At 35.7% G+C, this 26,506-nt stretch overlaps 1 protein-coding gene across 3 annotated transcripts in view; it reads left to right on the top strand.

Moving 5' to 3' along the window:
* LOC136026649 (rootletin-like) overlaps positions 1-26,506 on the top strand; it is a 329,138-nt gene that overhangs the window by 127,297 nt on the left and 175,335 nt on the right. For all 3 annotated transcript variants that reach the window (XM_065703386.1, XM_065703385.1, XM_065703387.1), the window contains 2 exons: positions 17,001-17,171; positions 24,989-25,165. In XM_065703386.1, the coding sequence (XP_065559458.1) occupies positions 17,001-17,171; positions 24,989-25,165 (348 nt within the window). The remainder of the gene's footprint in view (positions 1-17,000; positions 17,172-24,988; positions 25,166-26,506) is intronic.

Genomic DNA, 26,506 nt, shown 5'->3' with positions numbered 1-26,506 from the left:
TGTGTAAAATCGTTAAGTAAGTTTAAGTCGGAAGAACAGCCATGCTTTGCAGCAAAGGTGAATATAATTTATATACAAAGATTACAAGACGGATTAAATGCATTAGCAAAATATTTTGAAGACAACGACCTGAATCAATCTATAAAAAAAGGGGTGATTTTGCTAGTAGTGAAATCTATTGTTAGTCTATAAACGGTGGTGAGAGTGTCAGGATTAAAAATGACTGGATTTGAGAAAAAAACCTTACGCAATCTAGTTACTTTGGAAAAATGTTTGATTCTAGACGGTGATTTTCTTGGGTCATCTTTTCAAAGGAAAATATTTTCTCAAAGAATCGCTAACGGTATAATGAAAAATGACTCAATCTTTGGAATATCGCATGAAACTTTTACGTCGTAGCCAAGATGCATTTACTCAATTTATTGATATATTAATTGAAACAAAACGATCTGATTTTGCTTTTGAGCATTACCTAAATTCAAAGAAGAAATCAGTCAAATAAACTTTGTGACGCCACTGCTCCTCCTCCTAGAAGACATTCATTTTCCGAGTCAGTTTTTTTTTTAATGGGACAGTCAGCATCGAAAAATATTTTACACATGTCCATCATGCTTGCATATATATATATATATATATATATATATATATATATATATATATATATATATATATATATATATATATATATATATATGTATGTATGTATATATATGTATATATATGTATATATATCTTTTCAATTTGATACATTCAATTATTTTTAACATTTCGTAACTCATAATCTGAAAAAAAAACAATAATCTCGTCATCTTTCATATCACATAGACGATACGTTACAGATATTGTGTCTATGATTTTTAACACTTTAAAAAGTTTTTTGGACCACAAGTAATTCACCTTTCCAAAAGTACTACTTTTTCGATTGATTCGAAATGTATCACCAACATTAAATTTCCTCTTCAAAACCTTTTCATTGGGGTATTCTTTAAAAAAAAGGCAATTGAATTGTTATTGTGTTGAACTTCAAGAGGAATATAATTGGACAGTGGTTGATGAGGACTTTGATTATAAATCAACATGATTTTATATAAATCTTGAAAAAATGCAACAGTATTTTTCAATGCACAATAACTTGAAATTAAAAGTCGAATTGTTCTTATTAAAAGTTCAGTCAATGCCGCCTTTGTTGGACTATGACTATGTTAGAGTATTGTATTATATTCTAATAATTCCTTTTTTACATTTAGATTTACAAATTCACTATTCCAATCTGTTGTAATTTTTCTATGAGAATCTTGTTCAAAGATAGATTAAAGACCTCTAGCAACTTCATCACCTCTCTTTGAAAGCAATGGACCGGCATATGCATAGCGACTAAAAAATCTGATTGCAAGTAAAATATACTTGTATGGGTTATTGTAACGTCTTTGAATCTTGTCTAGAGTCATAAGATCTGCTTGTAATGTCTGGAAAGGGAAACAAGCTTTAGTTTTCCACAATGATTACGGCGAACCCTATGATTACCATGAAAAGTTTAACTGGGTTCATTTTGTAAATACTCTGTCACTAACTTCTTTTCAACTCCAGCGACTCGAGCAAGTATTTTGGGGGAACTTAAATTTCCTGCTTCACCAGTATTTTCATAAACACCCTTAAAAACTTGATCTATTTTGAACGTAAACGTGGTGTGAAGCCCTCGCTACCCTTTTGCACACTAAATTTGGTGGAAAAACGCTTTCGTTTTATACCCTTTAATTATCATCATCCACACGGCGTGCCTTCCAAAAACCATATATCTTTTGATATTTCTAACACATTCCCTTAATCAATTTAAAGTATGCTTATCCTAATAAGACTTTTTGGAAAATTTGATGACTTTAGATATTTATACTAATAACTATCAAAAGACAAGTCTTTTACGATTTGCAATCAAATTTGATACCACATCAATTAAATTGTAACTGTTGTCGCGGTCTAGAACTTCGTTCTTACTATCGTCAATTTGTAGATGTTCATTTTCAGCGAGATATGTCAAGAGTCTTTTACTTTGTTTAGGATAAGAATGTAGTATTAGGTCTAAAATACTTGTTAAACCTTTAGATAAATCTTCTTCTTCTTGTTTTGGCACTTTCAAAATTTCAGAACTTTTAGAAGTTGGAGGTTGATCACTGACTTTTACTTAAAGCGGTCTTTCATGGTGGTGTTTTTGCTTATCGAACGCCCAATGTCATTTTGAAGCAAAATTAGTTTTGTCATCGGCAATTGTTTCATTTTTAATAAAGTAATGCTCTTTTGGTAAAAGAGAGAGTTCAATTGGTCTATTTCTAGATAAAAATGCTTACAAGTTGTGATTATCGGGAGTAACAATGAAGATTAACTTTTTGCGAGCTAGGACACGTACAAGTGAACAAGATTACTTTGTCTGTTGCCTAACAACTTCTGTTAGTTGAACAGATTCTTCTGTTAAATTTATACAAAGCTCAGATAGGAGATTAATGAATGCATTATCCATGACGTGTTTGAGCATGATTTCCTAAGCTTTGGTTTAAAATTACACAGGAAGGAGAATAAGTGTCGGTTTTCATATAGCTTTTTGGACGTCATGATAGCAACTAATGAGATGTTTTTACTATTCACGGGTAGATATACGGTAATTTCATTGTCAAAAATATCCGTAACTACGTGTAACTCTTCTTGTGTGTTCTTATTGAGATCCAATAGAATGCGTTAATATGGTTTATTAGTAGCTTGATTTTAGCCAAGAGTAAAAATTTCGTTTCACTGGGATATATTTGCTTGTTTAAAATTATAAGAGAACTTAAATCAGGAACAACCCTATAAATCATATAATAAGTACAATTCAAAGCAAGCGTTCTCATACATTTATTTTGATGAAATAGATTATGGAGAACAACAACTATGGAAATTTTTTTCGTGATGATACCGGACTGTGAATAGTTTTAACATTTTCTGAGACCATTCTTCAATAGGTTCAGCTTAATCATCAATGTTCAACCACGAGTTTGGTGAAATAATATTAAACATATCAAGTCCTTGCATGAATTGCATGTCAAATGCAATAGTCCTTATTTTATCATAGGACTCTTGCCACACACTACAGCAATAATAGTTATTTTTTGTATTTTCTATAAAAAAAGAATTATCACGATTCCAATTATTTCCGTTAAAAATATCGTGTCGCCTGACACTGAAGGTCCAGAAATAAATGTTCTGAATGGAGTTTTAAATTTATACAAACTTCCGCAATGTCAAAATACAACTAACCGAACCTAACCTCTATCTGTTGAATAAATAGTAAAAAAATACATGATTTCTTTAATAGATAAATAAATCCATAACAAAACATATTTATATAAGCACTTGGAAAAAACAGCATAAAATAGACTCTTGAATACATGTACATGGACATTTAAATGTACCAAGAGGGAAGCAGGAGCTGCGCTTGTTGTCTGCCTGATCCCCTAGGAGGATGCGGCAGCCAGAACGGTGGCCAGAAGACGCTGCTGTGGGCTGAGGCGGTTATGGTAAACTCATAGTATAACATTAAGCTCTTTTAAAACATTGATTCTGCTTTTTACAATAATAAATAAATAAAAACGTGTAAAAACACTACATGTAAAAAACACAACTTACAAGAACACTAAAAAACGATTAGATAAACACACATTGCTAAGCTGCAGACTATGGGGGATAGAGATTGAGAAAAACTCTATGGATAGAAAAATGGGGCCTCTCCCATCAACTTTTGAGCTTTTTCTAGACCGAGACGCCATCTGTAATATAAACATACGTCTCGATCTAAAGTAAGGTAGTAACCGTGTGGTATTATTATCACACTGTCCGCTTGCATATAAACTTTATCCAATATGGTCGACATGGCATTTTTCTCTGCTTGAAATTTATAGTTTCGAAATTGTAAAGAGCGAATGGCCATGACCTTCTCTATTGGAACTAAATTATTTTCTAGACAGTTCCTATAAACACTCATGTCGCAATTTTCCCTTACATAGTGTGAAGGCATCCTCTTGTAGACTTGTTTGATATCCTCATTGTTTGTTTGCACACAGTGGCTCCACGTCTTAGATTTTGAAAATAATAACTTATACGGGGCCTGACACTTATCTTGCTCAGGATGAATGGCCCAGCTTGTGTAGTCCATTCGAGAGCTAATGTGCGTACCATTTTCCAAATCGTCCAATAAATTGTCAGTTTTAACTTTTAACAATAATGAATCTGTATCCTCGTAATAAACTTAAATTTGTACCTCGCTCGGTCATTGGAGCTTGCACACATTGTAATAGAATCCCAAAATGAGTTTTTTTAAATCTCTAATATGGCAATGTCAGCGGGAAAGTTTTATTTAACACTACACTTTTTTATGTAAAAGGACCATATTGGAGTCTATAGTCATGCTCATTGTAAAACTCGGATCTCCAATGATTAGGCCACATTCGTTTGGTCGGCTATAACGTCAAAACGATTCCTATTGTTTATACTCTTGCACATCTTACCGAAGGTCAATTTAAAATGAGTTTAAAGATTTCTTTTTCAACCTTTGCTTTTGCCTCAGATCGTTTACTGATAAAGGTGTCAATAAAAAGCTTCATATTCCGCTTTTGATCGTATTGGACAGCTCTATAAATCTTTGTGTCCTTGAAACAGTTTTCCATCATTAATCGCAACAGAAGGTGATGTACAACAATATTTTTTCGGAGGAATGTCGGCAATAGGCTTTTGTTTTTAAGGGGTTCAGTGCTTACCCCCATCCTCTAACAAAGATAAATTATATGGACTCAATGAATTCCTAGGCACTGGCTTATTTATACAAGAGTGAACAATGTCTTTTGATGAGTCATGAAGTTCTAAAGGTATTTCATTATCAACTTCGAAAAACCATCCTTGCGGTCCATTCTTCTCAACAGTATAAATATCGGGGAAATTTGGAGCAGAAGGATTGTCTGTCCACACACTTTTTATTCCCATACGGCAAAGAGAAGTACGACATTTCCGACGCATAAAGGGAGTTCATATCCAAGAAAACCTGATTCGACTTTTCACCGGAGTGTTGTCCAGTCGTATTGGTTTCAAGGACACGATTTCCATCAAAAATATGACCTCTGTGCATGGACCTCTTTACAAAAAATTACTGATCCAAATTGGTAATCAGACCTATTTTTTCATCGCTGATGTTAAGAATTAAGTCCATTACCAGATGGTTGAAAAATATTACCCTAAATTTGACCCAAATTCTCGTAAGCTTTATTCTTGTTTTTACATACAATATCCAACAACGTTAAAGCATCACTTGCCAGGTACATTTTGCAATAATCCCACCCCCCATTTTAACACCCTCCCTTGTCCCAGTTTTTTTGCAAATTTATAGTCGGCACTGGTGCATTGACGATCGTTAAGTGAATCATGTGCCCTTGCACGTTAATAAATCTTACATTTTATCATTTGAAAAAGTACTGTTTGAGAAGGAGGAAACTATCAAAATAGTCTCTTTTTGTACTTGGCTAAGTTGACCTGCGAGATTTGGGGAAAATACTATAAGAATTAAAAAATGGATATTATTCAAAAAGTGTACTACCATTTCCAATCATTTTTCATTTTAATTTTAAGAGCAGCAACTTCTCAGATGATTTTGGGCATGATTTTATTGGAAAAAGATCTATCTATCCATGCGCCATCTAGAACTTAACCTTTCTGCAAATGTGCCAACACTGGTAATATGAATTTCAAATCATTTTTGGAATTGTGCATGTAAAGCGGTAGAAAGTAATAATCTCTAACATTTACATTACAATATTTGTGTGCTATCCCCCGAAAGCTACTCCTCCCGATAAAATTGGGTTACTTGAGTGATCATGATTGCGAACCGCCATATCCTCACTACCCTCAACAATTTCTTTCTTGCATACCAAACAAATATATTTATTTTTAATTGCCAATTCTTCATCTGGTGATTGAGTCACTGGATAATTTAAGCTGCACAGCCCTTAAATTGATTTAGTAGCTGTTTTCATAAGTGCAGCCATAGCTGCTCCTACACAACCTTCCCCACCCACTGTCTCAAATACCTTTACCACTTGCATTGTATTGCTCAAATATCTTTTTACGTTGGTATAAGAGGCTGTAATGGCTTCCATGTTCTTTAACATATTCGAGTTTGATGGATCGCACACAACCATGAGTTTGGCTTCGATGTCTAATACCAATTTGTCGCTCTGCAAGTGCGAATTCTAGAAATTATCAAACTGCAAAATGGCATTGTCGCCCGAAACCGTCTCCACGAACTGGTACCCATGACTTTTACAGTACATCAATTTGAATTCGGTACGGAATCGAGATAAACACATTGGACAATAATAAAAATTACCCGTTCCAATGTTTTTACCTTCACTTTGAACCCGACTAGTAGATGTAATTGGAAAGAAATATCCAATTTTACCAGGTTCACTGGCAGTCTCATAAAGAAGCCATACCTAGTGTTTCACCGATTCAATAGACGAAGCCCTTACTAAATAAACGGGAGCTAAGAGCTCATATGGCACTTATGACGAGGTCGGAAGAGCCAAAGCCAAGAGCTCATATGTTATTAGCTCTAGCAAAATTCTAAGAATCAATAGATTGATTTAAAAGGAAAGTCAGAGGCTTAATGTCGGTCGGGGTTTAAAATAAGAGCTCGAATTCACGAGGTCCTTCTAAATAACGAAATTCATTAATATCCGATAACCCACTCGTAAGCTAAAAATACCACAATTTTTCTAATTTTTCCTCTCCCTTCAGCCCCCTGACGATTGAATCGGAAAAAAGACATTATCAAATTAATTTGTGCAAGTCCCTGACACGCCTGCCGATTTTCGTCGTCCTAGCACGTCCAGAAGAACCAAACTCGCCAAACCACTGATCCCCACCCCCTAACTCCCCCAGAGAGCGAGGATCCATTCCGGTTACGTTAATCACACACCTACGACACTTGCCTATTCTACTCATCAAGTTTCATCCCCATGTCTTCACTCTAAGCGTTTTCCAAGATTTCCGGTTTTCCCCTCAATCTCCCCCCACTGTCAACATATCTGGTCGGGATTTGAAATAAGAGCTCTGAGATATGATTTCATTCTAAATATCAAATTTCATTAAGATCCGGTCACCCGTTCTTAAGTTAAAAATAGCTCAATTTTTCTAATTTTTCCAAATTAACAACCCCCAATTCCCCCAAAGAGAATGGATTGTTCCTATTATGTCAATCATGATATATAACTTGTGTTCACTCTTCACATCAATTTTCATCCCAATCTCTCCACTCTAAGCGTTTTCTAAGATTTTCGGTTTCTAAGATTTCTGTTTTCCCCCTCCAACCCTCTGTGTCCTAGGATCCGATTCGAATTCAGAATGGAGCATCTTAGACATAAGATTCTTCTACATATCAAGTTTCATTAAGATCTGATCTCCCATTCGTAAGATGACTCGATATTCACGTTTTCCAAGAATTCCGGTTTCCCCCTCCAACTCCTCCCGATGTCACTGGATCTGGTCGCGATTTAAAATAAGAGTTAAAAAATATAAGATTCTTCTAAATATCAAATTTCATTGAGATCTGATCACCCGTTCGTAAGTTACAAATGCCTCATTTTTCTAATTTTTCCGAATTACACCCCCCCCCCCCTCCAACTCTACCAACGAGATCGGATCCAATCTGACTATTTAAGTCACGCTTCTTGGATTTGTGCTTATTCTTCACACCAAGTTTTATCCTGATCTCTCCGCTTTAAGCGTTTCCCAAGATCCCCCCCCCGAAAGACACTGGATCCAGTCGGGATTTAAAATAAGAGATCTGAGTTAAGAGGTCCTTCTAAATGTGGAATTTCATTAAAATTCGATCACTGTTTCGTAAGGCAAAAATTCCAAATTTTTTCTAATTTTTTACAATTAATCCCCCCCCCAAACTCCCCCGAAGAGAGTGGGTCCTTTCTGGTTATGTCAATCACATATCTAGCACTTGTGCTTATTTTTCACACTAGTTTGATCTCGATTTCTCCACTCTAAGTATTTTCCAAGATCTTAGGTCCCCCCAACTCCCCCTAATGTCACCGGATCCGGTTGAGATTTAAAATAAAATCCAATCGCTCCTCTATAAGTTAAAAATACCTCATTTTTTCAAATTTTTCAGAATTAACCATCCCCCCCTACTCCATCAAAGAGAATGGATCCGTTCCGGTTATGTCAATCACGTATCTAGGACTTCTGCTTTTTTCCACCAAGTTTCATCCCGATTAAACAACTAAATTCTACTTTAGGAAATTCAGCCCCCACCCCAATCAACTGCCAAATTAACCGAATTTGCCTTGCACACCTCTACAACCCTTTAAATATTCATTATATTTTATAAAATTTCTTTCCCCCCTCCCACCTCTTAAAACAAAGTCTTTTTTTTATTTTGTTGCATTTATTTCAAAATTTTCAATAAATAAAACCACCGACCCGCTCCCATTTGTATTATAATTTTCCATCGCTTAAAAATACTGCCCGTTCAATCCGAAAGAAATCCTTAAAATTGTGTAAGTCCGGATGAAGCGTTTACATGTCCACTAGTAATGCGAGTAGAAATAACCCGACTTTTCAGTAATATTTTTTAGCGATGGATGCTTTCACACCGTCCTTCCCTCCCGCCTCCCGAATGTGTTTTTCAAGAAGTGCCCAATTCTTTCTGACATAGAAGTGTGCTATATTCATCGAATCTGTTTGAATGTTACCATGTGCAAGAGTACTAAATGCGTCTCTAAACTCAGCTCTAAAAACATGAACTTTGCGCAAATTGGTATCGGCAAGGTAAAAATTGGGTAAAACAGGGAGTGAACCACGTTCACTCTTTCCTGGTCACCCTTATCACTATCAGTTTGCTGGAGGGTACTTTTTTACCACGCTTACTGCTAGCTGATTAACCCATTCATAGTCCTTATCGAGATCAAGATCCCACACAAATTTATCTAAATAAAGCATAGGGAAGCTACGTTAATCGGGTTCAGCCCCACACTATAATCCCTCATGTTCACTTTCCACTTGGGCCGTACATGGATTTTCTTGGAGATGGTAATGTTTTTGTGTAAACCTAGAAAATAATAACAGCTTATTAGCTCATTGAAAAAGTTTGGATTTCATCCTTTGAAAGAATTTAAATTAGGATGAAAGAGATCAGCATACTCTCTGGAAAGAGAATAGAATAGATGATAATATTGGTATATAAACCAAGGAAATGCTAAGAGCTTATTAGTTCATTGAAACACTCTTGATTTCATCCTTGGAAACAATTTCAATTAGGATGAAAGAGAACAGAATATTTAAGAGTGACCCTTCGGGTTTTTCTAGACCACACTACCACCTACAGGTGTAATGATCAGAAATTCCCCTCCCAAAGTGGCCCCTTTGGATGTTTTGAGATCATACCACCAGTTTTGAATTTAATCGTCTGGAATGACCTTCAAGAATCGATCAGACTGGCATCATTCAAGAGAATGGTTAAATTCCATTTTTTAAAAAGGAATGAAGTTTTAAAAGAGGAAAGGGTATTTATTTATTTAGTATTTAATTGTCTTTTACTCCCCCTCCAAGGATTTTTTTCTTCTTTTTTCTTCTTTTTTTTGGGTGGGGGAAATGTTTGAAGAAGTGAGTTAGCAGATTCATGGTGGTTAGAATTGCGGCCAAAGTCAGGACTCTTTTGTCTTAAGAGTGGCCTTTAATGGTAAATCGTTGTTTAATTTATATGTTTTGCATGAAAATAAAAATGTATATGTATATGTCTAGAAAAATAACCATACATGGACTACAAAACTAACCCTTAGAGTCCATAGCTCCCACACTACGAGCTATAAATTTAATAATCATAAATTACCAGATAAACATGGATAGACTGTGCCCTCTATGTTTAACGTATTATAATTTTCTAAAGAGCCTTCAAAATTTTCTGAGTTGGCTTTGACATCCATTGGTTCTTCTTTTTATTTCCCGAAGACATCGGTCAACAGATTCTTGACCCATGCTCTGTGAGATCATCACTGGGGGGTTGCAAAAATTCTTACTCTCTTGAAGCAATGACTTTTTCAAGCTGTAAAAAGAGGGTGTAATTATGCTAAAAAGAATGATGTATTTTCATTGTTATGAAAAAATCTATTGTGTATTGCCCACAAACCCCCTTGTCAGAGGGACTAGTAGAACTTTTTTCAACGCTAGGATGCATTTTTATAGGCATGAATTTCCTCTTTTATTAACCTGAAAGGAATGTCTTATTTTTAACTATTTCCCAAGGGTCTCTTCGAAACCCTAGTCCCCCACCCCCTGATATAGGCCCCTGATATTTTCCCTCATCATTAAGTTGAAAAAAGAAACCCATTATCCTTTTTCAAATCTCCTTCTTAGAGGCAACAGTAGAACGTTCAAAAGTAGAATGCAGGATCCTAAAAACACCTTATTTTTAAAAACACTGCTAATAAGTAAAATCATGGTAAAAAGTACATTTCCGTTAGGACTGAAGGACTCCTCATACTATTGGACTTGGGCCCCCTATTGGCCCAAAAGGAATGTTTTGCTTTTTCAATATGTGAGATAGTGTCAACATTCTTAAAAGTTTCAAGAAAAATATAATTTTTTAGCTAAAAGCCTTTCAAAGTTTGAAAAGAATGGAATATTTTCAGTTTCTTGCCTCGTGCTAGATCCTAATATTAAAATATTAGTCTGAACAAGAATATGCCTCACTTTGAAAAAATGGTATGGTTTTCAAGAAATATCAACAAATTTATACTTACATTAAGATTGACAGCTTCATCTTGGTTTGGAGCAGAAGACTTAATATTTTCGCTATAGGGCTAGGAGAGCATACAAGACTCGACAGTTTCACTGGCATGGGGCTTAGGGACGAAAGGGGTGCATTATTCCCTTGCACGGGGAGCGTAGAATGTCCGGCATAGTCACTGACAAAAGATCTTGATTGGACAGCGTTCTCCCTGTTTTGCTGGTGGACAATAGAAGCATCCACTTCTTTGTATTGCACTGCTATTGTATCGCAGGCCTTTGGCCGTTTTGGAGGAGTGGGATATTACTCCAAATTTCCCTTAAAAAGGGAAAAATTGCCTTTTAATGTAGTAAAAACAATATCTTATTTTCAAGACGTATCCCACTTAAATTTAACTCACCCCTATCACACCCCCACGCATTTTGAATTTTGGGGACTCTCAAAAATATGTTAATGGGACTATTAATACCAAATGTTGTGTAAACCCCTTTCCCCTATGAGGAATTTAAGCTTTTTTACCTAAGTAAGGCCGAAAAAATTTGAATTAGCGAATATTACAGTCCACTCTTAAATTTTCACAATTTTATTTTCACTATGATATACTAAACAAAATTTATTCGTCTCATATAATTTGCACTTGAGCTTCTAGTAGCTCATGAATAGGTGATCATGCCCTCAAGCATATCATCAAGATTTTTTTAATATAAAATAATTTTTTTTTCAAATAACTTTAACCTAATGCACCCACTCCTTCTATATTGGTGCTAGAAACAATATTTTTCACGTACCGTGACGATAAAAGAAACTTTTTCAAAAAAAGTAATGAATTCAACTAACCGAAAATGGAATCCAATAATCTAGGTGAGCGAAGACAAGTAATGTAGCAAAAATAGGAAAAATGGAGTATTTAACAGAAAACTTTGAATATTGAGTACCACTGATCGTATGTATTATCATTATGAGATTAAATTTTTGATTTCAGTCTCTCTATAATATGACAAAGGAAAATATGCACCCCTTTTTTCACGATTAAACAGCAATAATAGGTTATGTTGACCTCTTAAAATTGAAGCAGTTAGAAATTTAGAACACCCTCCTCAAAAATCGTACATAATTATCAACCATAATAACCCAGTTTGCAATTCACATATAATATTGTATTTTTCAAATTTACCGGGTGGTAAGAATACTTTTATGCAATTATAAGAAGAGCAGCTGTTCTGTAGAAACTCAGTTTTTTATGTGATGGAAGTCGTCATTAAGGGTTTAAGCGCATATAATTGACAGATGTAAGTTTAAGCTTATGCTAGAATAGCGGAAAAGTATTTCAAAATTTCAGATGGGGGTAAAATTGTATATTTTGCGAGAAATTAGGCTAGTCTATCAATGAGAGAATCTTGCAATAGTACGAACTTTTTGTTAGGTTTGCATCTAATGTAGAAAGTTACAGTAGACTCATGTTTTTAGTAGGGGAGGGGGTATATAGAAAGACAGGCCTACCTGTTGATATCTTTGAGACATATCTTTTTTTTTATATTGAGATGTATGACGCTCAGAATCTTATATAAGACTAATGAAATTTCCGTTCTAATACCTGTTTTTATACCCTCCTCCTCGGGACTAATGAAATTTACTAAGTTCCCCATTAGAATAGTTGTGGATCATTTGAAGTTTTTGTTTTCTGGGAAATAACGGGATATGAACTAGCCTTTGTTCCATCGAATCAATAGTCTCTCTACTATTCTCCACGTAGAAAATGGCTACAAATCTTCCAAAACGAAATAGTGAAAAAGCGTGAATATACTGGGATGATGTGAAGACTATGCCCTCACTTGGGAGAGGCTCTGAAGGTTTTTAAAGGCCAAATCTTGATTTGGCGGAGGTTTTGTAAGTTTTTAAAAGGACATTCAAAGAAATCCTAAAGTAAAGAAGCCCCTGAAGGTTTTTTTTAAGGCTCTCTATTCTGTAAGAATCTTAGAAATCGGGATTTAAAGAAGTTCTTGAACGTGTTACCCACCTTGTCTTCGTAGGTTTCTTAAGAATCAAAGAAACTGTTAGGTAACGTTTGCACCTTGACTAGTGGATCCAGAAGGTTTTTTTAAAGAATCCAATAAACTATTAGGTAAACATCCAAAGAAATCTGGGTTAAAGAACCCCCAGAAGGTTTTCCCCCCACACCCTTAAGCTTTTAATCATAGTTATCTAAGAAACCTTGATTGAGCGGGCCCCATGAAGGTTTTTCTTACCCCTCGTACGTTTTTTAAGCATAACAACCATAGAATAACGTATCCCCTATAACATAACATGTACTTATATCTCTTTAAAACATTACCAATGACTTAACATGCACCTTGGTCTTGTTGGAATCGCCGTCCAGCTCAAATCATTGAAAGAAGAAAGGAGTAGTGACTATGGCTCATTAAAAAAATTTGAAGAATCACTACTAATGAAAGGTTGCTTTACGCTAGAGCTTCACTGTTTGTCCCTTTTTCTTAAGAACGGCAACTGAAATACAGGGTCTGTTTAATTAGAATAGGAAACTTTGTTAGAAGTGCTAACAGGTTTAGTATAAAGAGCACTGTATGGATATTCCTAAATTGAAGGGCATTTTTACTTCCTGTTCTATTGAAAGACTTCACTTCTTTAGCGAATTAAATTTCCAAAAAAACAAGTTTTGTCAACTGAATATGAGGAGCAACATCAAAACTTAAAACGAACAGAAATTATTACGTATATGAGGGGGGTCGCCATCTCCTCAATACTCGCTCTTTACGCTAAAGCATGAATTTTACTCCAATTATGTAAGAATGACTCCTTAAGCACAAGTGGCGTTTGATTAGAACAATTAGTTTAGTTAAAAAAAGAGCGAGGTATTCTGGTTGGGGTGACCCCCCTGATATACGTAATAATTTCTGTTCGTGTTAAGTTTCAATGTTACTCCTTACTTGCAGCTATAAAAACTTGTTTTTTTTAATATAACTTCGTTTCGCTTTTTAAATAATACCGCGAAATCCAGCTCCTCCTCCATGGAAAATTCCCATCCCTCATCCATGGAAAGATCCTCCCACGCTTGCCCCTCCAGAAAATCCCCATGTAAAGTATCTGTATGCTTTCTAATATCCAATGCTACACATAAGTATTTGGCAAAGTTCATAGCTTGCAGCCCTTCCCCCGGGGACCTTGAAGATTCAAGTCATCCTCAATGACGTAGTCATTAGATCTTTCGACCATGTTGAACCAAATAATTATTTCGAAAGTTTGATCGGATAACTTTGGGACAAAAAAGGTGGATTAGGGGGGTTTGCTGCCTTTCAATATTTTGGTCATTTAAAAAGTACACTAGAACTTATGACTCCCGATAAAATGAGCCCTCTCCTGATATTGTAGGATTTCTTGGTCGATACTATCATCCTTGGGAAAAAAAAACATGCATCCATGATCCCTTTTTTTGAAAAAAATGCAGAATTCAACATTTTTGTATATAGAAGCTTGATACCTCAACATTAAGGTTCTTTGATATGCTAAATCTGATGGTGAGATTTTCACTAATATGCCTTTGTGTTTTAGGGTTTTTTTCTCCCTTTAAAAAAAAAAAAAAAAAATGGACAAATTTTCTCGGAGTGGCAACTTTGGAAGATAACATTAAACTTGATGACTTTTATATATTTTGACTAAGCAGCAAAATTCGGTTTTTCGATGTGTCCATTGTTATGAAGACCCACTTTCATAGAGTTTTGGTTATTATTGAGCCGCATCGCTTCTTACTTACAGTTTGTTATCATGAACTGTTTGAAATAAGATCGAAGCTTAATATGTAAAAACTGGAAATTAAAGTTTGATTTAATGTGATAACAGAAAGTAGTTTATGACCACAAGAATGTAAATGTCGCTGAAGTCGTATTCTTTTCTTTCTTATTTGTTTTGTTTTTATTTTAGTACTCTCCCTCAGAACTCCAAATTCTAAAAGATAGTCATAGTTTTTCTCATTGTTCTTAATTTTTATTCTTGAAAAGGGGGAAAAGTATCTAGTCCTGGTGGAGAGAAGGAGATAATATCATTTTTGCAGTCAGAGGCTAGAGCCCACATCGTAACAAGAAGCAAATAAACTTCGTAGAATGTATATGCAAAGGCCACCGAAAGGGAATAACCGAGGAAAGGGGGGAGGGGGGCAAAAACAGGGTTGTTCAAAGACAGTACTGCTTGAGGGCAAAGAAAAAATCAAGGATTTTCTCCTCACCCCTTAGCCCTAGTAGAAAAAGAAGAGACACATAAGTAATAGCAATGCAAAAAATTGAACTTTGCTTGTGTTCAAGGTGAGGATTGTAATTACTCTATTTTAGGTTTTTGTCCTTGTAGATTCCAACGGTGCACTTTTCATTGTGATCTAACGCCCTTTTCAAGGGGCTTCAGTTTTTCTCGGAATTAAGATAAAAAAATTTCGCAGTAAACTTTTACTTTCAAGATGAACCGAAATGTTGTTAGCATTCCTGAATCAGTGTCAAATTGTGATTTTTCTCAATAGACATTTCTTTCAAAACGGGTTTTTTAACTTTTTATTACTAAGGGCTGTGATTCGCTCTTTTACTAGGTTGCAGCTATTGTTGCAACCATGATTGAAAAAAAAACACCCGATACCGACATGCCCAATACCGATATCCGCGATACAAATACTCAAAACACCGATGCGCGTGATACCGGTACACCCGATACCGATACTGCGTAGAGCCTTTCTGCAGGGACTATGGAGGGTCATATTATCACCAAAGCCATAGTTATTGGACCTTTTGAATATGTTGAACAAAATGGCCATCTCAAAATTTTGATCTGGTGACTTTGGTGGGAGGGGGTTACATACCCTCCAAACTTTTTCTTCACTCAAAAAGGGCACTAGCAAATTTAATTTCCGTTTGAATGAGCTACTAAACATCTCTCTATTATGTTCTGGTTACTCGCTAGCCCTGGTAGAAAAACAGAAAAAAAACGGAGACAGATCAGTGCTACCCATGTAAAAAAGTGATTTCCTTATTTTTTAAAGTGGGGGACTGTAATTTCCTGTACAAGTTGTTCGACGATACTGATTCCAGTGGTACGCTTTTCATTTTGATCTGACGCCATCTCCGAAGGGTTTCAGGCATTTTTTTTTAAATCACCATAAATTTTCTTTCGCAATAAACTTTTACTTTTAAGACAAACCGACATAAAAGTTGAATCAGTGTAAGATGGTATCTTTTTTCACTAGGCAGTTTTTTTTTCAAAACACATTTTTAAACTTTTGGTTACTACGGACTTTAGTTCGATCTTTACTAGGTTGCAGCTACCTCTGAAAGCATGATAAGGATTCTGTAAGAGTTTATATATGCTCCATTTTAAATTGTTATTCATGTCTAGTCAATCTCCTGCATTTCACAGTATATATCTATCTATATATATAAAAATAAGTTGTCTGTCTGTGGATCTGTGGATCAGGTGACGTTATGTTTCTGTGTTGACTGACGTCATGAAATTAGTTGTCGTCATGTTTGCTTTGACGGTGACGTCATTCAAGATATTTAAGACATTTGTTCACGGAAAAATGTTTAATTGTAACATGAGGGGACGCCGGGGGCACAGGCGGGATATATAAATGACGACCGGGACACAGGGATTGTTCGAATAGAAATTACAGACCGGGACACCGGGACACAAATGACGACCGGGACACAGGGAATATAAATGACGACCGGGACACTCAAAGAGAAATTACAAACTGGGACACCGGGACACAAATGACGACCGGGACACAGGGAATGTAAATGACGACCGGGACACAGGGACACATCATTAGAATAATGAGGTATAGATCTGAATACGGATTGTTTTTCCCATGGACAATTATATGTTGCATGTTCAAGAGTCAGTAAACCTGACAATCTATTTATATGCACAGACAATGGGACAGCGAAGAATGTTGTATATTAGCATGTTTTACGTAGTTAAAAACATATATTTATATCTATCTCTATTCACAGGTGGGACACAGGGGCACAACTACAATGGCGCGTAACTAATATGGCACGTAACGACTTACGCGCGCGGGGGGGCTTGGGGGGGCGCGAAGCGCCCCACCAACTAGGTGTTGGGGTGGCGCGAAGCGCCACCCCAACAACTAGTATATATATATATATATATATATATATATATCTTCATACAGACTAAACTCGCAACGACAGAAGATTCCTTAAAATCCCAGCAGGACATCAACGGCAGTATATCCTCAACTAGACAGCAGATTGAGCTTTCGCTGTATGCGGCTCAAAGTGAAATTGACAGTCTTCAAGAAAAAGTTAATAGACTACAAGGCCAAGTGGAAGAAACAAATCAGGTATTATTTTTAATTATTTATCTTCAAACAGTGCAGCCTGCCTATTTCTCTATTAATAAACTGGTGGCAAGAGAGGAAGATTTTTCGAGGGACCGCTGATCAACTTTTTGCCACCACTGCCCGCTTGTAATTTAAACAAGGTAAAACATGCCTGTAATTGAATACTGGAGGGGAGGCGGTAATCAAGAGGAAAACTCTCCCTCTTTGGCTTTGATGTATTCTAGATTGAAATCCTTGCGTAATTCTAGCACCAACAAGATTCATGGTGCTTACCCCTCTGCTAAAGAGTTAGCACTGCATAGGATCGGGGTGGGGTGTGTTGAAGGGGCTAATTGAAAATGCTTGTTTGCATCTACTTCAAGTCTGGAGCATAATTCCTACCTTTCTTCTGAAAATTAATGGGGAGAAAAGGGAGGGGGGGTACTTACATAGACAAAGCTAAATGAACGTTTTAGAAAGGAAAATCGAAGCTGTGCATCAAAGTATCTTTTCAAAACGAACTATTTTGAAGCATTCTACTTTCGGTGCCTTTTGGCTAAAAATAGGGTGACTTAAGCATGATATGGTTACTTTTTTGGCTATCTTGTTCGAGGTGTCTGGAATATGGCATTCATTGGCACCCATTCAGTGACTGGATATGTCATCTTATCTTTCTTTTAGTTTCTTTTGGTCTGAATGTTCTGACATTCCTTTTTAAATATCTTGTAACTTTAAATATGTTTTAACTTTTTAGTATCTTTTATCAAATAAGCATTTTTATTGGCTTTTGAGCGAAGCAAGACGAGGGATGTGAAATTTTACTTCAATTTGTATTTTGACGTAAACTATACAAGGGCCTGAGACCTTAACTGCAAGGCTTATTCGTGGTTAGGGCCACAAGGAACTGGATTCAGATCCTTTTGAGGCTTAGCTTCATCTTTGCTGATAAAGAGTATCAGAGCATTGTTTTCCCTTGCGAGGGTACAAGCCGAAATTCTTATATGAAGTTTGCCTGGAAAACTTGCCAGGAATTTACAAGGAGAAGAAAAAAAATAGCAAGTGTGATTCTTAAATTGCCCTATTTTTACGAGAATGGTTTACTGTATATTCAGCTCACTAAAATTTTCTGAAAAGCCTTTGGTCAAAATAATCTAAGTATCAAAACGCTGAAAGAAATCAAATTTTGAGGGGAAAAACAAAATCAAGATTGGAATGGCAACACAGGGTCAAAGTAATGAAACGTGCAGTGTTAACAATTGGTCTTCACTTACTCCAATTGGGTAATTGGAACCTTAGCTACTGATTTATGTGAATTTTATTAAAGAAGAAGGAAAAGTAAGTGGTACGGCTGTAATGCGTCCCAGTGCACACATATCCCAGTGTACTATTGGAGTTGCTAAGCTCTTGTATTCCTTTAATACGTCCCAATACACACATACCCCAATCTGCGATTGGAGTTTTTAACACCTTTTTTGTCATCATTCCAAAAATATGCGTCCCGGTTTCCGAGAATTTCTTGGTGGGTTTCCAATGGTTTCAGGAATGATGCGTCATCTTGTATTGTGTAATCATTCATATTGTCGGAGAAATAAGACGATACGTCCTGTGATAGCCTTCACATCTGGTCTTTTGAGATAACAGCATTCCTGGAAACATGCCAAGTTATTTTTTCGGTGAAACGATACAACAAATACTACGATAGCTTTTACCAATGCGTTATCTTAGCTTAAGGTGATGGATACATTTGAATTCATATTGTTGGGGAAACTATACAATACGTCCTGGATAGCCCTCACATCTGGTCTTTTGAGAAACGACATTCCTAGGAACATACCAAGTTTATTTTCTCGATGAAATAATACATCAAATGCTGCGACAACCCGTACCATTGCGTTATCTCAACTTCCGGTGATGAATATATTTGAATAGTAAATATTTAACCAAAATCATAGACGACATTATTGTAAACTACAATTATAGATGACGATGGATTTTCTTTTCCAATGACACATTTTTTAACTTCTAAGTTGTTTTCCATTGATTTTATGAAATTTTCTGTGTGATGTATGAATCGAACGTGACACTATGATTTAAATATACTTATAGCAAAAAATTCACTTCTGATATTTAAAAAAATACACAATAAAGATGATATAAATATGTCATTCGTGATTTTTTCTATTAGAAAAATAACGACTGTAGTGATGTTGTTGGACTTGAATTTTTTCGGACTTCAAATTTCTAGGATGTAAAATTTTTTTGGAACTTAGGCTCGACAAAAAAGAAACGCAGTAACCGGTATTACTCACAAATGTCATAACATCCAGTTAAAGCAGGATGTATCACTGGAATGTTTCTCCCATCAAATCCTTGAACAAAAGGACATGTTTCGAAGTTTTTCATCTGTTCATCTGTAGACACGTCTGCCTTTTCACAGTTTCTTACAACACCCACAAAAAATGCGCATTGCACATGGTCATTGTGGCGAACAAAAATGAATCCAAGTTTTGCAAGCTCCCTGATATCAATAAAATCGTTTGACCACCTTCTATTACGCGTCCTTAGTGTAACATCCTCTCGTTAAGAGCACTACATTCTTCGTATGACAGTATGGTCAGGGGTATATCTTGGTGGTTGTAGATTTGGCTATAGCTTCCTGACCCCATGTATCGCTAAAAAATGTCATAGCCTCAAGTTAAAGCAGGTGATTCAGCTAGAATGTTTCCCACACCAATTTCTTGAACAAAAGGAGATGTTTCAAGGTGTCTTCCATGTTTATCTATAGGACCATCACCCTATACCCAGTTTTCAACTACACCTGCACAAAAAGCACACTGAACCTGGTTACTGTGGCCAGTAAAAACAAATCCAGCTTTTGCAAGTTCTTTGGTATGGACAAAATTCTTTGACCATCTTCCATTAAATTTCTTTAGACTAACATCCTTTTATTTAAGAGTACTACCTTCTTCATGTAACATTAAAGGTTGGGAAACATACCTTGGTGGTTGCAAATGAAAATTAATATAGTTTTGACAATAGCTTCTTGATCTCATATATCGCTCACAGTTGCCATATCCTCCAGTTAAAACAGGAGGTATCACAGGAATGTTTCCCTCATCAACTCCTTCAACAACAGGACATGTATCATAGTGTCTTCTAGTTTCGTCAATACGTACATCACCCTCTTCCCAGTTTCCAACCACACCTGTACAAAGATTACATTGAACCTGGTAACTGTGGCCAACAAAAAAGAATCCAGCATTGGCGAGTTCTTGGTATCGATGAAATTCTGTGACCATCTTCATTAATTGTCCCTAGTCTAATAACCTCTCGATTAGGAATACTGCATTTTTCCTTTTCAAAATTTCTAGTATGATACATTTACAACTTTTTTATCAAGATATGTGCAGCTATATGATACCTAGTCATTGAAAATGGCTTCTTATATCATTCCAATGCACTATTGATATTGATCGAAAACGTACAATAGACCAAATGTGGTCGATGACCATGCACAGGGTACTAATGATACTAATGAGACTATAAAAAAATCTAATAGCATGTTCACCAAAAATGGATTTTAGTAGCTGGCTGAGTACAAAGAATTAATAAAAGCATTTTGAGTTCGTTAAACTCGCTGGTTAAATTTTTAGTGTTTTAGTTGCTCACTGAGTATCAAAAAATTAATGAAAGCGTTTTTGATCACAACGAACTCCGCTAGTTGGTAAATTTCGAATGTTTCACTTGCCGGCAGAGTACCAGAACTTAATGGAAGCACTTTTGAGTACAAAAACTCAGTTTGTTGATAAATTTTGATTGTTTTAGTTGCTGACTGAGTACATAAAAATAATGAAAGTGCCTTTCAGTACAACAAACTCAACTGGTCGGTATTTGAACCAACCAGTGTTCTAGTTGCTAATTGAATATCATGTATTTAATAAAATCACTTTGAGTTGAACAAAATCAACTAGTTGGTAATTTAAGAGTGTTTTAATTTCTGTCTGAATATTAAAAATGTAATAAAAGCACTTTTGAGTACAAAAAACTCAACTAGTTGATAAAATCCGAGTGTCTTAGTTGCTGAACGATTATCAATTTCTTATAAAAGCACGTTTGAGTACAAAAAATCAGCTAGTTGATAAGTTTCGCGTGTTATGGCTACTGAAAGACTACCAACAATTTAATATATGCACTTTTGAGCACAACAAACTCAACTAGCTGGTAAATTCAGTGGTTTATTTGCTAAATGAGTGACTTAAAGAAAGCACTTTCGAGTACAAGAAATTTAGCTCTTTGATAAATTTCGTATGTTGTAGTTTCAGCCCGAGTACCAAAAATTTAGTGAGAGCACTTTTGAATACAAAAACTCAGCTACTTGATATATTCCGACTATTTTTAGTTGCGAGCGGAGTACTAAAAATTTAATGAAAGCGCTTTTGAGTAAAGAAAACTCAACTAGTTGGTGAAATTTGAGTATTTAAGTTATTGACTTAATATCAAAAATTTAACAAAGGAACTTTTTAGCACAACAAATCAGCTAGTTGATAAATTCTGTGTGTTTTACCTGCAGGCAGAGTAGTAAAAATTTATGAAAGCACTTTTGAACACAAAAACTCAGCTAGTTGATAAACTTCGTGTGTATTAGATACTGACTGATTACAAACAAACTAATGAAAGCACGTTTACTACAACAAACTCAACTGTCTGGTACTTTACAAACCAGTTGAGTTTGCTGTACTCTAATAAGCTTTCGTTAAATCTTTTGTACTCAGCCAGCAACTAAAACGCTCATAATTCATCAGTAAGCTGATATTTTTGTTCTCAAAAGCGCTTTCATTAAGTGTTTGGTTATCTGGCTGCAAGCAAAACACATGGAATTGATCAACTACCTGTTTTTGTTGTACACGAAAGTATTTTCATTAATTTTTTGGCACTCAGCCTACAACTAAAACATATGGAATTTATCAACTAGTTGAGTTTTTTGTGCTCAATTAGCACTTTTGTTAATTTTGATATTCAGTCAGAAAGTAAAACACTCGGAATTTACTAACTTGTTGAGTTTGCTGTACTCAAAAGTGCTTTCATTAATTTTTGATACTAAGTCAGCAGCTAAAACAATCGGAATTTATCAACTAGCAGAGTTTGTTTTACTCGAAAGTTCTTTTATCAATTTTTTTATACGTGGTTGGTAGCTAAAAGAATCGGAATTTACCAGCTAGCTTAGTTTTTTGTACTCAAAAAAGATTTCGCCAATTTTTGGTACTCAGCCAGCAACTAAAAGACATGTTTGGTGAACATGGGTTTTGCATGCTTATTATACAGCCGTGTCATTTGTACCCTGTGCCGTATTTGGGTTATTGTACGTTTTCGATCAATACTAACTGTGCACTGGAATGATATAAAAAAACCCATTTTCAATGAATAGGTATCATATAGTTGAACATGTCTTGGTAAACAGAAGTTATAAATTGTATCATCTTAAAAATCTTGGCCAGGAAATATGCAGTGTTCTTAAACGAGAGGGTGTTAAGCTAAGGACATTTAATGGAATTTGGTTAAACAATTACATCGATATCAAAGAACTTACAAAAGTTGGATTCTTTTTTGCTCACCTTAGTGACCAGATTCAGTGTTCTTTTTGTACGGGTGTAGTTGGAAGCTGGGAAGAGGACGATTTGCCTATTGTTGAAAATAGAAGACACTATGAAACATGTCCTTTTGTTCAAGGAGTCAATGTGGGAAAAATTCCAGTGAAACCTTCTGCTTTAACTGGAGGCTATGACTTTTGTGAATGATACATGGAATGAAGATGCTATAGTCAAAACTATACCAATTTCCATCTGCAACCACCAAGGTACATATCCTGACCTTTACTATAACAAGTAGCGCCCTTAAGCAAGAGGATGTTATACAAACTCCCCAGGAAAAAGTATTGGTTGGGGATGTAATACTTTGGAAGGTCATTGGAGCCCTGGAGATGGATATGAGCCCTGGAGGGGAACTCGGGGACCCAAACTCATGTGCAAGCCCCGGTGATGGAAAACTGATGTGCTCGATACACATAACTTTTTACAATTTCCGGAAATCAGAATAATTTTCATCAATCATCGGAAGAATATGTCTGTCCTGCAAGAATTTCAAATTACTGTAGTACGCATATTTTCGGAATGATGCCAAAAAGGTGACCGGAAACGAATCACTCTTATCATTTACAATATATCCAACTGATTGAGAGATCTATTGGGTAATTAACTTTTTACGATACTGTGACGCTTAACATCAGTTGGCTAGTGTCCCAGAAACAATACAATGATTAACTAGAATATTTTTCTAAGAACATAATATCATAGAATATAGAATAGAATATGATTTATTGGCTAAAATAGCACACAAGCTAGCATAAGCACGTCAGAACAATTATAATTACAATGATAAAATAAATGTTAAGGGATAAACATAGTTACAAAGTTAAATCAATTTTTAAAATGCGAAACAAAATAGGGAACGAAAGAGTTGTTGTACCTCATTGTCAACATTTGGGGACACAAGTCAAGTTTAGTATTTGGAGCTGTACGACCATTAAGTCTTGTATTGGGAAGGATTGGGGGGTTTTCTTTGAAGGGGGGAAGAAGACGTTGATGATAGTCAGAACTAAGGCACTTTCGCCCAAAGTTCATGGTAAGGAAGTGACGTCGTGATTCCAATGTAGTGAGTTCAAGTCTAGCCAAACCTTCATCCTAAGTAGTATAGGACGTCCCCAGTTAAATTTTTATAGCTCTTTTTTGGATGCATCAATGGCTTGTTGGCTTTTGTCGAGTATACTGTCGTTATTTTACCACAGGAAATCACGGGTCTAACGTTTGGTTCATACATCAACATAAATTTCATGAAATCGAAGGAAAACTGCTTAGAAGCTAAAAAAGGTATCGTCGGAAAAGAAAACACGTTATAATCTATAATTATAGCTAACAATAATGCAGTCTATGACTTCGGTTAAATGTTCGGTATTCAATTGCATCCATCGCCGGAAACTGAGATAACGCAATGGTACCGGCTGTCGTAGGAATTGTATCACCGAGAAAATAAACTTGGCATGTTTCCAGGAATGCCGTTACCTCAAAATACCAGAATTAAGGGCTTTCATGGAACGTATTGCATTGTTTCACCGGCAACATGAATTCAAATATATCCATTACCAGAAGCTGAGATAACGCATTGGTACTGGCTGTTGTAGTATTTGTTGTATTGTTTCACCGGAGAAACCAAACTTTGCATGTTTCCTGGGATTTCTTGATTTTGAAAGACCAAATGTGAGGGCTTTCACAGGATGTCTTGTATCGTTTCATCGACGACATGAACGATTACGCCATACCAGATAACCAATCGTTCTTGATATTCTCGGAAAAATGCCAAGAAGTTTTCAGAAACTTGGATGCATATTCTTAGATTGAAGCCAAATAAATGTTTTAGCAGTTCCACCAGCACATTGGGGCATGTGTGTATTGGGACGTATTATAGCCACATTACTAAAGTAATAAAGATTCTCAAATTACTCCTATTTTGTTAGGAGAAAAGTCATCTTGTATTTTTAGTATTTGCAATGTATTCAGTCGAAATCACTGAAATATCAAACCGTGTAAAAGTAGTCAACATTGGTGAAAAAAGATCAATATTGATAACCCAAAATTAAAACAATGAATGACTGAGCATTGTCATACGAGTTGAATACGCGATATTCGTGTAAGTGGAAGTTTAGTCAGTAATTGATTTGATCATAAATCTTACTTAAACAAGAAACAAAAATTAAGTGGGACTTTTAAATCACCTCATTTTGTTAGGAAAAGAATCAACTGCGTTTTCAGCTTACCAGTGCCGAAAGATCAAATGAAGCCAGATTTGGCAATGCGCGAAAGGAAATTGAAGAGTTGACTGAGCTGATATCAAAAAGAAATGATGAATTGAAAAAACTGACCCATGAAAAGGATTCAATTTCTTTGTCTCTTGTGAAGGAAAAAGTAAGTCTTAAGCATTTTTTTTTGATTTCCTCATTATCTTAACTCTGCACGGTTCTGGGTTGTATTTGGTAGGTTAAGATATAAGTAAGGTATGCTCTGTGTTGTAATTGGTAAAATTGGGGATTTCATGTATTTTACCGTGATTTTACGTACCCCTATAAAATTGATATTTTATCTATTTTACGTAAATTCCTTATTTTGCATCATTTACGTATTTTGCGTGTTTTGCGTATTAACATCATTTATATATTTTGCGTATTTTTCTGGTATCTTACATGCTTCACTGACATGTCTTACGACGTCTTGAGATTTTTGCAGCTTCAGAACATGCTATACTGGGGATAATAATCTTTCTTTAACTGGTAGACAATAGCACTTATAGATATTATTTATTAATTTTCTTTGTGTATAGCTGTATTACGTCAGCTGTATTAAAGGTCCTTTGTGTGACTTCATTCTCTTGTTTTCAGAACAATGAAGTGCATAATAGATTATAGTACAGGTAATTAGAATTTGGAAATAGTGAAATATTACTTAAAATAAAATTATATTACTTCTGTGAGTTGTTAAGGACAGATAGGGCTACAAGTAGAATTTTCATAGGACAAACAAGAACAAAATAACAAAATTAAATAGGCGCGAAAAAAGAGGGTAATGTCAGCCAGTGGACAGAAAAGAAGCAAAAATGACAGAAGCGGATTATTTTGTCGTGGACTTCCGCCCACCGTCTTCAGTGCTCAAAAAAAAGGAGGAAAACTAATTTTTTGCAGTAACTCTGGCAGAGCAGAAGAAATACTGAATCAAACAAACCAAAAACCAAGCTAGATTAAATAAAAGACTATTCACCAACAAGATTGGGCAAGAATTCTTGGTACTTGGTAATTAGCTAGAACCAACTCAAGTTTTGAATCTGAATTTCAAATCTGAAAAAAAGGGGTTTCATAGCCACAAAGGCAAGTGACAGATTGCATTAGTCAGTGGGTATGATGGCACTAGACCCTTAAGATCCAAACTGGCGGTGCTGAATTCTGTTTCGTGGCCTTTCAGCCAGGAAGTACAATGAGGGGTTGAGGGCTAACCATCCTGTGCTTTCGCACATCATTCCCGCTTACCTTCCCCAGATTTCTCTAGGCACCCAATTAGAGATGGGTTGACTCTGGCCGAGCTTACAAAATCACGCCACTAATCCCCGTCCCAAACCAAATAACAGGCCACACCAGGGATTGAATCCTTCTATTTTCCCCTTGGATGTTTCTCTATCTTCATTAGAAGGGAAACTTAAATGTGTACTCTCCTGTTTAAGTCAGAAGCAATTGTATAGCATCACCTATAATAAAGACC

This window comes from Artemia franciscana, chromosome 4, assembly GCF_032884065.1.
Source record: "Artemia franciscana chromosome 4, ASM3288406v1, whole genome shotgun sequence".
In the NCBI taxonomy this organism is placed as follows: Eukaryota; Metazoa; Arthropoda; class Branchiopoda; order Anostraca; family Artemiidae; genus Artemia; species Artemia franciscana.
The sequence above is the reverse complement of the archived record's forward strand: the minus strand, read 5'-3'. Positions and strand labels throughout refer to the sequence as shown.